Source organism: Haliotis rubra, unplaced genomic scaffold (assembly GCF_003918875.1).
Source record: "Haliotis rubra isolate DU_JTF1 unplaced genomic scaffold, ASM391887v1 Scf158, whole genome shotgun sequence".
Taxonomy (NCBI): Eukaryota; Metazoa; Mollusca; class Gastropoda; order Lepetellida; family Haliotidae; genus Haliotis; species Haliotis rubra.
This window is the reverse complement of record NW_025765536.1, coordinates 258,650-271,670: the sequence shown is the minus strand read 5'-3', so window position 1 is coordinate 271,670 and position 13,021 is coordinate 258,650. Positions and strand designations below refer to the sequence as shown.

Here is a 13,021-nt window from a genome sequence, read left to right as displayed (position 1 = left end):
CTTCTAAATGCCCTTCAAAGATTCACAGAGAATGTTCCCTTTTAGAGAAAAAGTACTCTCTTTCTCTCTCTCGCGTGCTGAAAACCCCCCCGAGCTGTTTATTCAGTAGAAGCTTACGCACAGTATATCTGCGTACACGCACAATGATAAATAATTAATAAATAAATTTGTGTATGTTAATCAAACTGAACATCGACTCGTCAATTCGGATATTACTGTTTGAACGGTTCAGATAAGTCATGTGTGACTTGATTCGCCATAGTTGAAATCAAAATGCTCGCTAACCACTGGATACACACACCGCTGTCACAACAACTTTCGTTTTTAAACACCCACCTTCAGATGAATTCAGTAAAATGCATTTTGATTAAAACGGCGATCTGCAATACATTGAGTGAATGAGTGAGTTGGGTTTAGCAACAGTCCAACAATATCATGACGGGGACACCAGAAATGGGCTTCATACATTGTACCCATGCGGGGAATCGAACCCGGGTCTTCGGTGTTACGAACGGACGCTTTAACCACCAGGGCACCCCACCGCCCCGGACCTGCAATGTAAAGTGTCGGGCACAAGAACGTATTCAGGAATATTTGAAATGATACAGACACGAATCTGTATTTGAAGGTGTATCATACGGGTATCATAGTTGTTTTTTTTACCTTAAATAAATGGAGCGGCGGGATAGCTCGTCACGCCGAAGACCCGGGTTCGATTCCCCACATGGGTACAATGGTGCGAAGCCCATTTCTGGTGTCCCCCGCCTTGATATTGCTGGAATATTGGTAAAATCGGGATAAAACCCAACTCACTCACTACTAGAGATAGACCACCGGAAACCACAGCATGCGTCTGGTCACACAGTCAGCGTATAGTGCCTTTCAACGAACACGGGGCATTCTCCCTGTTGAGTTGACAGTGTAAGGGAGACAACTCCCAGTACTAAAGCTTGACGTTAGATTCGTCCCTTTCATTGAGAACTTGCAAATGTTGATAAAGTCAAGGCTTCTCCATGACACATATATTTTAGGTTATTACAATTCTATCGACACGTGGATGATTATTCAGTCGAAATTAGTTACAGTATGACAAGTATGCTTTTCTTCGGTATTGTAAGCGCCTATTTTACACATCCCTAAATATTTCATATAAAATGTTGAATGAATATTTTTTATTATTTGTATCTTTTAAACAGAAAATATGATAAAACTGGATTTTATGCAGTTTTGAGTGCATCATTTCCGGTGTATATCCATCTTACAAATGGGTTGTTGAAAGCTTTTGTGTTATTTCTTAAACAGATTGATCATGGATAAACAATGGCATTCAGAAAGTGGTCAAATGTCATCGTATCCCAATTGCGTAGATAGGGTCACTTGCTTGTCTTAGTTACAGACCACCGCCATATAGCTGGAATATTGCTGAGTGCCGTTTTCAGAAGGGAAATAAAATCATTTCTAGTTTCATCAGCAATATGAGTAAAAGAGTTATGCCCCTTGTTATGTATTTCCCTTGCATTACTTTGGCAATCAATCACTGATAATTCAACTTTTAAATTTAATTTTGCACCAGTTAAAAGGCTCATGCAAGTAAATGACACCAGACACCTCAAACAGGTTGCCTCAAAAGGTCAAAAGGTCGGAACGTTCCTGCGGCAATTACCGGGAAGTTATGAGTTATGAGTTATGAGAGAAGTTTACTCAAAGGGTCATACATGTATTACTCAAATTATTAAAAAAATATATTCTCATTTTATTTAATGTCTCAGGATTCAGGATTCAATATTTCGTAAGCGTAGTGCGTGTGAGGTTTTTGTCATGAAGAGAATTAAAATTTAAAGCGCTGCCAATATCTCGGTTACAGTCATAAGACAAACAGATAAACATAAGCTTTCGCAAATTATCATATCTGTATTGTCATTAATGTTTTAAGGGGTTGCGAGTAGGGTGCTTGTGGGATGTCTGTAAATATGCTCGTTTTTTACTGTTCTACTCAAGTGTACATTTTTGCGCATTCCTTCAGTCTCATTTTGGAGATGATTAGTTAAACGGTGATTTGAGTTCGTAATGAAGAAATTGAAGGGCACGTAAAATATAACAATCGGCACGAACGAATATTAATCAATAGTTTTGTGCAAACACAGAATATGGCGCACAGAGTATCAGAACAGGCCATTCCATTTATAGAAGGGAAAATATATGATATTGCTTGTCAGTGTTTCTATCGACATCAAATCTATAATCTGTGTTTTGAAAACATAACAAATATACGACCGGTCTTGTTTACATTGAGTCTATTCGACTACTTGTTTTGTCGTCCCACGAGGGGCGAGTGATCATAGTATCCCGAGTTTATTGCTCATGATATCGCCCACTGGTTTCCTTGTCAAAACTCAGGCCATCATAACATGACTGTGCTACTGTTGACAGCGGCGCCAAATAACATTCACTCTTCGCGTATTCAAATTAATAAATTCACTGAAATGTACCAGTAGTGTTCACTCATAAAGTTGATATTCAAATTATCGTTACTTGAATATAATTATTTTTGTCACAATAAAATTCCATATAAGGAATTAATCTGCCGGCTGCAGAATGATAACATATGGTTTCTTAATTCCCCATGCATATCTTCATGTTGTAAATGTGACCTGTTTTACATTAAGTATATCCCGACTACAATAAGACCGACATGGTGATAAAGACTTGGTCAAGACGCTTTTGCAATAACTATTAAATATTTTGTTTTTCATCAGACTGCCCCCTAAACGTACGAAACCCGAACACACACCTCCCCTCCCCAAACAAACCCAATTCTCCCTGAGGAGCATTTTCCCCTAACCTTTGGACTTCATGTTTTATGTGCACCCCCTTTCTCCAAAATCCTGGATCCGCCCCTGAATCCCATTCATCCATATATCATAATAACAAAGAGATATACTCTAATAACCTTGACCTTAAATCTCATCCATGAACTAGCTAGCACCAGAACCTTTGTGAATCAAAGTGTTACAAATGTAAAGTCACTATACCTTTCTGTATATAGCCGACCCGTGAACATCCGGGGTAGAATAGGTCTTCAGCAGCCCATGCTTGCCACAAAAGGCGGCTATGCTTGTCGTAAGAGGCGACTAACGGGATCGGGTGGTCAGGCTCGCTGACTTGGTTGACAGCGCAATTGCGCAGATAGATGCTCATGCTGTTGATCACTGGATTGTCTGGTCCAGACTCGATTATTTACAGACCACCGCCATATAGCTGGAATATTGCTGAGTGCGACGTAAAACTAAACTCACTCACTCACTCTGTAAATAGTTAGTGTGCGAAATAGCCACTGGACCGCTAGACTGTGGCTAGTAAAAATTCAGTCGGGCCAGTAAATCTCCACAGTCACTGGCCCGACTGGGGTCATGGGGTTATTTTTAATATATCACTCTATCCGACTTCTTAAGTTATGATACACTTTTAAATCATGCATAAGCTGTAATACACTTTTGAATTATGGCCTGACAAATGATGGCATTTTACGTATTTGTTATCTTTTGCTTAATTTCTACATTCAAATTTCGGGCTAGTGAATTATTTTGTGGGCTTGTAACTTTCAAGCATAGCTAGACCGACTTGCTGGCAAAATTTGGAAACTATTTCGCACACTGTATATAGCCCCATTCATCCAGATACCATAATAACAAAGTTATATGCTCTGATAACCTTGACTTTCAATCTCACCCCTGAACTAACGCCAGAACTTTCTAAATCAAAATGGCGTTACAAAATGGAACGTCAGTATTACCATTTATAAATTTCAATCAGAAACATTCTAATAACAAGTGTTTCAAAACTGTGCATGTCCTCGACACGCGACATGTATCAATAATCAGTGAAAATATACGCTGTTTTCTGAAAAAAAACATTTCTGGGTTTTAGGCAGTTTTCAACATTATGCCTGGTGATCTTGACCTGTAAAAGCGAAATGTTAACTAATCTGAGCCTTGTATCGAAAGACCACGGTTTAAATGCGAGGAGATTTCTAAATGTATAGCTGCAAGCGCGTTGTGTTTCCATGCAGTTCTGCCCCTCCTATATCTCCAGGTTTCGCAGTACAGACATAATACACAGAACCCTGGTTCCCTGCCTGTGGAAGGATGGATCTGAAATTACCCGCCCTTGACTGATATCGTCATTTTTGCGGATCATTCATGTATCGATATAATTGGAAAGGGGGGTAACTCCTGTTGCCTAAAACCAAAGCCACTGCCAGTTCAACGGAAAACATCCATTCTATCTGAACTCTTTTGATGTCTTTATTTCGCGTGCCAGTCAGAGTTTAAACGTTAAATTACTTAATGAAAATCAAGGGCGGGTAATTTGTGAAAGCGAGTATCACACTACGGATCCTGGGGTTAGTGTCGACCATATTCTTTCTGAATCAATATAAAGAATAATGACAATTATTATGGATATACAACTTCTTTTATTCTGTGGAGGCGACGTCCACATAGGTTCTAATGTCGTTGTCAAGCAGCGATTAGAACCTATGTCGAAACGTCGCCTCCACAGAATAAAAGAAGTTGTATATCCATAATAATTGTCATTATTCTTCATCAACTCAACTTCTAAAATGCCCATCAAAGAAGTCAAATGAATCAATATGTTGCCACAAAAGGCGACTATGATTGTCGTAAGAGGCGACTAACGGGATCGGGTGGTCAGGCTCGCTGGCTAGGTTGACACATGTCATCGTATCCCAATTGCGCAGATCGATGCTCATGCTGTTGATCACTGGGTTTGTCTGGTTCAGACTCGATTATTTACAGACCGCCGCCATATAGCTGGAATATTGCTGAGTGCGGCGTAAAACTAAACTCACTCACTGAATCAATATGTACTTGCCAATGCTGTATTCATTGTCTGTTGTCAGGTACATATATGTTCATTTAGTTGTTTATGGTTTATCTTCAAATACGTTTTAGGACAAGGTTCTAAATCTTCAAACTGTGTAGCATATGGAGAATGTGGGAGAAACCCACTATGGACTGTATATATTTGCAAATGTGTAAAGTATTGGCTCCTTTTGATAACACTGCCTCCAAACAGATACCCATACCAGTTGTTTTTCGATATCAGCCCGGAGACGTAACAATTGGACAAACAACATACGGAATCTTCTATTTAGATACGGGTTCGGGCATGTATGGCTTGTCAAGAAGTAGGTAATGAAGAAATATTTATGAACATTTTCAAACAACGTTTATTAGATACCTCAGCTCAAATATGGCATGAACGTCTTGACAGCGATTCTCTAACATTTTACTCCTCTTTTAAATCCCTATTAGAGTGTAAACATTACAATATAACATGGCTAATGAGTTTTGAAATATTATATTTATTGCTTAAAAGGGGCCAACAAGCCAAAAGATTCCTTTCATTTCTGATTTGCAAAAGTAATATGTAGCTAAAAAATCAAAATGAGAATATAAATTATATTATGCTTACTTGAAGCTCTACACTTTTTGCACTACAAGTTCCAAATATAAACAGATAAATCGATTTCAATTAGATAAGGAAAATGATAATGTTATGGCATGGACATTTGAATGAAATGTTATGGTAGTGACACAACAACGGTAGTGACATTTTTAATAATAGCAAGTTTTATATGTTTACTTTAAATGATAATTTAATGAAATTTGTCAGTCAGGTATTTCAGGATGTTTGAAGAATATGTAATAGGCAAAAGATTTACTGATGGATGTCCCTGTCATGTAAAAAAAACAGGTAAAGACTGCATATTGACATTGACAGTGTGAAGGTATATAATGTCACTACCGTAACGGCCCTATCACAGCCGTTACACTACCCTGTCCTTACCGTAACAAAAGATCATACTTATAAAATCATGCTTATTGATATATATACAGTATAAACCTGATAAGTAAAATTTCAAGGGACTCGTCAAAATTGTTTACTTATCAGGTATTTTACTTATCCAAACTTATCAAAACCCGGAAATGACAACCATATGCATGTACAATGTATATGTATTCAGCAGAACAACAGACAACATTTGTAAGTAATATGACATGTTTTATTCCCTAACATTTCATTGCGTTAAGTAATACATTTATAATACAAAGTAATAAAAATCAAACATAATGAAACAAAATATTTTAGCCTAACAGTCTAACTTGATGTCATGAGGGATTGTCTCTTTGTGAAACATTTCTTCATTTCCTTTTCTGTAACATAGTTGGCCACCATGTTGTATCCTGTCATTACACTGTCTCCATCGTCTTGTGATATCACATAACGCCTGACGATTTCTAGGGCTGCTGTTGTGGCATCAAGAGTAGGTGGTAGAGGAGGGGGCACATCGTCTTCATCTTCGTCGTCACTGAGAAGCTGGGTCCTGGTCCTGGAATCAATAATGTTCTGGACGATGTCTTGCTCACTGGCAGGGCAGCTGGTTACTAAGTCATCATCCACACTGGCATACTGCGCAAGAGTGATGTTGTTGACAACTAGGGTGGCAAGGGGCACATCATCCTCAGGGTCGCTGTCAGCATTGGCTCGGGTGTTGGTCTGGTCTGAGATCTTGAAGCCTGCATGCAAGTAGCACTTGTTGATTGTCTGGGGTTGGACGCAGTCCCAAGCCTGTCGTAAATGTTGCATGGCATCAAGGACTGTTATGCTTACAGACTCCTTCTTGTCAATGGCCTTGATGAACTTGGTCATCAGCTGCTTTCTGTAGTGGACCTTTAAGTTGTTGATGATGCCTTGGTCCATCGGCTGAGTCTTGGATGTTGTGTTCGAAGGCAAAAACACAAGTCTGATGGCCTTCAGATTGTCTACATCAGGATGGGCTGGACAGTTGTCAACAATAAGCACAATTCGTCGCCGCTTCCGGTGCATTTTTTCGTCCAACTTAACTAGCCAATCTTGGAAAATGCTTGATGTCATCCAAGCCTTTTTATTTGCAGTGTACTCTGTGGGAAGAGACTTAACATTCTTGAAACAGCGAGGATTCATTGCTTTGCCTATTACAAGAAGTGGAAGTTTTTCTGTGCCTGTCATATTGGCTGCGACCATGTATGTCAACCTTTCTTTGCTACGTTTTCCCCGTGACAATGAGTATATGTGTATATATATATATATCATGTACCATATAATATACATAGATCTGATTCTTAGAGAGTCGGCTTCCGATAAACATACACTCTTCGGTTGACCTTTATAAGGGTGGGTGGCCTTCCGAATGTGAGCCTGGTTTAGTTTGGAAACACCCTCAGATAATTTTCCTCTTGCGATCCAGGATCTCCACGCAAACACCGTACTCTCACCAGGATAGCTGATTACACTACTTCGTTTATGGTAACAGTCGTGCTACAATCCCCCACTGTTGTTGACCAGGCCGGTATTGAGGTATCCTCTTCTGTAATGTATACATCCTGGCTTCATCGGTAATGATTCACAGACCACATGTCACGTGATTTCTTAAAAAACGTCACTAACAACCGACTTAGAGGAAGAGGAACAACATTGACAGAGCACGCTCTATACCCTGAATACCTTCTCTAAATAAGGTAAGTCAGTGCTGCTTCATGAGGGAAAGTCAAACATACAGTCGTGTGCTGTAAGTAACAGCACCCAGGTTACTATTTTTAACATGTGTCGAAATGAAGGACTGGCGCTTTAGCGTCAATGACGATGTTCAAAACCTTGCAAACAAACCTAGGTTTGCTGCGTACTCATGACGTCTGAAATTAACAAAATAGTGAGTGAGTTTATTTTTATATCCCAGTTATATGGCGGCGGTCTGTAAATAATCGAGTCTGGACAGGACAATCAAGTGATCAGCAGCAAGAGCATCGATCTGCGCGATTGGGAACCGATGACATGTGTCAACCAAGTCAGCGAGCCTGACCAACCGATCCCGTTAGTCGCCTCTTACGACAAGCATGGGTTACTGATATAACGGTAATGCTATTTTTCAGGGCATTATCATTTAAAGAAGCACGAGGTCTTCCATTAACTGCCCGACGAAGGAGGGCAGTTGAAAAAGACCGAGGGCTTCTGCAAATGATAATGCCCCCAAAAATAGCATTACCGTTATTATTGCTAAAATACATGGAATTTGTGTTGAAAAGAAAAAGGAAACAATGAAGGAATTTGACTGTAAGTTTACCCAAATCAACTTCTGACGGGGTTGACTGCCCGACTGCAATTACGTCATCGAACAATTCAAGTGACGTCACAACAGAAAGTGACGATATTCGACCTTGGCCTTTGACAAGACCATAGCCTGCAACATGTCAAACTATGTCAGTGTTCGGTTTTGGTCCATCAACAGCCTTAATAGTGCAATTGTTAAGGTTAGCACCAATAAGAAAGCCAATATTACCGCTAATTAAAGCGGGAATTCGGGTTGCTTTGACTTGTTTGGCCCAGAATATCTGCCTGTCGAAAGCCAATTAATGTCGAAGGAACCGTGAGCCCAACCACCTACTATGACGTCAGTTGACAACAGAACTGATAGTGGCCCGTCGTTAAGGTTGAGCGGTCCAATATCATTTGCAGCGGCCCGCAAATTTCTGATAATGGGAGGGCCGTTTCATGATACTTCCATGTATTTTAGCTATAAAGATCAATATTCTAACCCGGACATTCACGGGTATTAACAAAATAAGGTACAACACATGATATTGTATAACGTCGCAGTTAGCGATGTTGAGCCTGGCCAACTGCCATAGTGCCTGAACAACTGCCGTAGAATCTGGTTAATCGTCATAGATACTTGGCAGCCGCCATAGAGTCTGGCCAACCGACATAGAGCCAAGCCAAACGTCACAGAGCCGCACAACCTGTACAGAGACTGGTTAACCGTCCTAGAGTCTGGCTAACCACCACAGACCCTCACAGCCTCTAAAGAGACTCTTTAACCGTCCTAGAGTCTAAAGAGACTTGTTAATCATCACGGCGCATGACCAGCCGACCCGGGTCTTATGATACACGTTGTTTGTAAAAACATGTTTGGTACAATAAAATATCTTAAATATTTATCCCTTATCACTGGTGCATTGTGTTGACCTCGTGTCATCCAATATTCTCAACAAACAACACTTTCATAAATATTCCTTTCAGATGCGTTAGCTGTAGCAATTAATCTATTTCAGCGTACAATACATGGCATATGAAAGTATTCTGGAGAAAACTATAACATCAGATCAAATGAGGGTGTTTAAACAAGCTTCAAAGCAACAGTATTTACATTATGGCTTATAATCACGTAATTATTCTATAACCAGCCAACAACAATCGCAAAGGTTTGAATAGACCACGCGCCTATATTGTATGTTTTGGGTGAATTTGGATAGAATGTTTTGGGTGTAACTGCCTTAAGAATTCCATAACCTATGTTTACTCATCGTGCGAATTCACACAGCTATTTGCATGCATCGCGCATCATTTCCCCGAGGCCTCCTTCAAGTGGCAGCTGAAACTGCAGACGTTGTAGTAGAAGAAGTAACTGCAGCAGCTGTAGATTCAGCAGAAGTAATTGTAAAATTAGTTAAAGGAACAGAAGTAAATGCAACAGATATAGAGGAACAGAAGTAAATGTAACAAATGAGGGTGTTTAAACAAGCTTCAAAGCAACAGTATTTACATTATGGCTTATAATCACGTAATTATTCTATAACCAGCCAACAACAATCGCAAAGGTTTGAATAGACCACGCGCCTATATTGTATGTTTTGGGTGAATTTGGATAGAATGTTTTGGGTGTAACTGCCTTAAGAATTCCATAACCTATGTTTACTCATCGTGCGAATTCACACAGCTATTTGCATGCATCGCGCATCATTTCCCCGAGGCCTCCTTCAAGTGGCAGCTGAAACTGCAGACGTTGTAGTAGAAGAAGTAACTGCAGCAGCTGTAGATTCAGCAGAAGTAATTGTAAAATTAGTTAAAGGAACAGAAGTAAATGCAACAGATATAGAGGAACAGAAGTAAATGTAACAGGTGTAGAAGGAACAGAAGTAAATGTAACATGTGGAGAAGGAACAGAAGTAAATGTAACAGATATAGAAGGAACAGAAGTAAATGTAACAGGTGCAGAAGGAACAGAAGTAAATGTAACATGTGGAGAAGGAACAGAAGTAAATGTAACAGATATAGAAGGAACAGAAGTAAATGTAACATGTGTAGAAGGAACAGAAGTAAATGTAACAGATGTAGAAGGAACAGAAGTAAATGTAACAGGTGCAGAAGGAACAGAAGTAAAATGAACAACATGTGGAGAAGGAACAGAAAGTAAATGTAACATGTGGAGAAGGAACGGAAGTAAATGTAACAGGTGTAGAAGGAACAGAAGTAAATGTAACAGGATATAGAAGGAACAGAAGTAAATGTAACATGTGTAGAAGGAACAGAAGTAAATGTAACAGATGTAGAAGGAACAGAAGTAAATGTAACAGGTGTAGAAGGAACAGAAGTAAATGTAACAGGTGTAGAAGGAACAGAAGTAAATGTAACAGGTGTAGAAGGAACAGAAGTAAATGTAACAGGTGTAGAAAGGAACAGTAAAATGTAAATGTGTAGAAGGTGTAGAAGGAACAGAACAGTAAAAAATGTAACAGGTGTAGAGAAGGAACAAAGTAAAAATGTAACAGAAGAAATGTAAAGATAGAAGGAACAGAAGTAAATGTAACAGGTGTAGAAGGAACAGAAGTAAATGTAACAGGTGTAGAAGGAACAGAAGTAAATGTAACAGGTGTAGAAGGAACAGAAGTAAATGTAACAGATGTAGAAGGAACAGAAGTAAATGTAACAGATGTAGAAGGAACAGAGTAGATGCAACAGAAGAACTGAACTGAACTTGTAAGATGTAAGGAAGGAACAGAAGGAAATGTAACAGCTTGTAAGGAGGTACAGAAGGAACAGAAGTAAATGTAAAGAGGTGTAGAAGGGAACAGTAAGTAAACAGATAAAGGTGAACATAGAAAGGAACAGAAGTAAATGTAACAGATGTAGAAGGAACAGAAGTAAATGTAAGAGGTGTAGAAGGGACAGAAGTAAATGTAACAGGTATAGAAGGGACAGAAGTAAATGTAACAGATGTAGAAGGAACAGAAGTAAATGTAACAGGTGTAGAAGGAACAGAAGTAAATGTAACAGGTGTAGAAGGAACAGAAGTAAATGTAACAGGTGTAGAAGGAACAGAAGTAAATGTAACAGGTATAGAAGGAACAGAAGTAAATGTAACAGGTGTAGAAGGAACAGAAGTAAATGTAACAGGTATAGAAGGAACAGAAGTAAATGTAACAGGTATAGAAGGAACAGAAGTAAATGTACAGGTATAGAAGGGACAGAAGTAAATGAAAATATGGACAGAAGTAAATGTAACAGATGTAGAAGGAACAGTAACTGCAGCAATGTGGAAAGTAGCTGTATGGGAACTGTAGCTTGTATGGGAAAGGTAAAAGTAAGGTAAAACTGTAGAATATAGAAACAGAACTGTAGCAGAAGTATGTGCATGAACCTTGTAGCTAAATGGGAACTGTAGCTAAAAAGGTAATTTCTTGTGGGAGGCGCAGAACAGTATAGTTATAGAAGCAGAACTGTAGCAGAAGTAATAGTAGCTGTTGTAGCATGATATTTCTTGTTGTGGACTGAACAGATAATACAGCGTGATGTGGCAAGAAATCCAGAGTTGATTGAACCTCAGTAGGGTGCTGACAAATTTTGGACCTTAAACGGGATGAATTTAGCCTTCTAGTCGGAACGGCTCAGTGAAACAACTCTCTACAACAAACGTTGTCGCCGTTGGGAGCAGAACAAACGTCGATGTTGGATCCAAATCGTAATTCCATTAGTTTGGGCGTTATGGGAAGGAGAGGGTTGACAACTCTGCAGGTCTATTCCTGCAACTAAATATATTCTACGCTACCCTGAACATGAACGGTACAACCATCGTAAACAAATATAAACGCCATGAGCGAAAAAACTCAACTTGGTATGTCAACTCCTTCCTCACTGAGAAGTAGGAATCGCTTGTCAAGACGATTTTTGTTCCTGAGCTTCCATCGTGGGTCATTTGTCCACCTGCTGTCCAAACTATCACTGTGTCGATAACATTGAAGGGCGCGAGGCAGCTAAATGGTTGAAGCGTTCGCTCGTCACGCTGAACACTCGGGTTCGATACCTCACTTGGGTAAAAAGTGTGAAGCTTATTTCGGGTATCCCCCGCCGTGATATTGCTAAAAGCGGCGTAAAATCATACTCACTCACTACTAAACACTGACATTGACAGGGCATTAGTACACAGTTCACGCCGGCCTCACCTGGACCTCGTCATCTTGCAAGACCCAGTATTTTTCACATCCTTTATTCAAAGTGGGTATAATACTTCGCTATGCTAGAAAGAACATATGTTCAAGGAAACGAATAAGGGAACACAAGAAAGTACAAGTGTTCCTTTATTCTTTTCCAGGTTTCTTCACAAGGTATGTATTACACTGTGGGTGAAATTCTGGAAATAGATAAAGGAACATTTGTACTGTCATGTGTTCCCTTATTCGTTTCCATGAGTATATTTAATTATGTTCGTTACTATCTTCCCAAGCTATCTATACACTGAAGTCACATGTATGCTTTAGTAACAGAGGAAAAAAATATTGTTTTTCGTCTTGCTATTGGAAACGCTAGGCTTATTGTCCGGAACACAATGACACACACTATAACAAACAACAGCCTTGACAAGGAGACATGTGACTAAACACTCTAATTGCTCTCCGCAATGGAGGATATTAAATATATATATATGTTGAACGAGGTAGACGTGACCTCCCTGCTGGTTTGAAGCGCATCACCAATCAGAGGGGCGTCTTTGGGCGAGTTTGTTTAGGTTAAACAGAAACATGTTCTTGCGTGTTCTCGTTTGATGTCGCCCAAACACCCAGCGTCTGTGTTACTGCAGTCTAACGCTTAGTCTCTGAATATATATCATTTTGATTGTAACAAA

The 13,021-nt window shown here is 39.5% G+C and overlaps 1 protein-coding gene across 1 annotated transcript; it reads right to left on the bottom strand.

The window, feature by feature from the left end:
* Window positions 1-6,183: 6,183 nt before the first annotated feature.
* On the bottom strand, window positions 6,184-7,101 carry LOC124271143 (tigger transposable element-derived protein 4-like). Its single transcript, XM_046706209.1, has one exon. The coding sequence runs from the start codon at window positions 7,087-7,089 to the stop codon at window positions 6,184-6,186; it is 906 nt and encodes a 301-aa protein (XP_046562165.1). The 5' UTR covers window positions 7,090-7,101.
* Window positions 7,102-13,021: the final 5,920 nt, after the last annotated feature.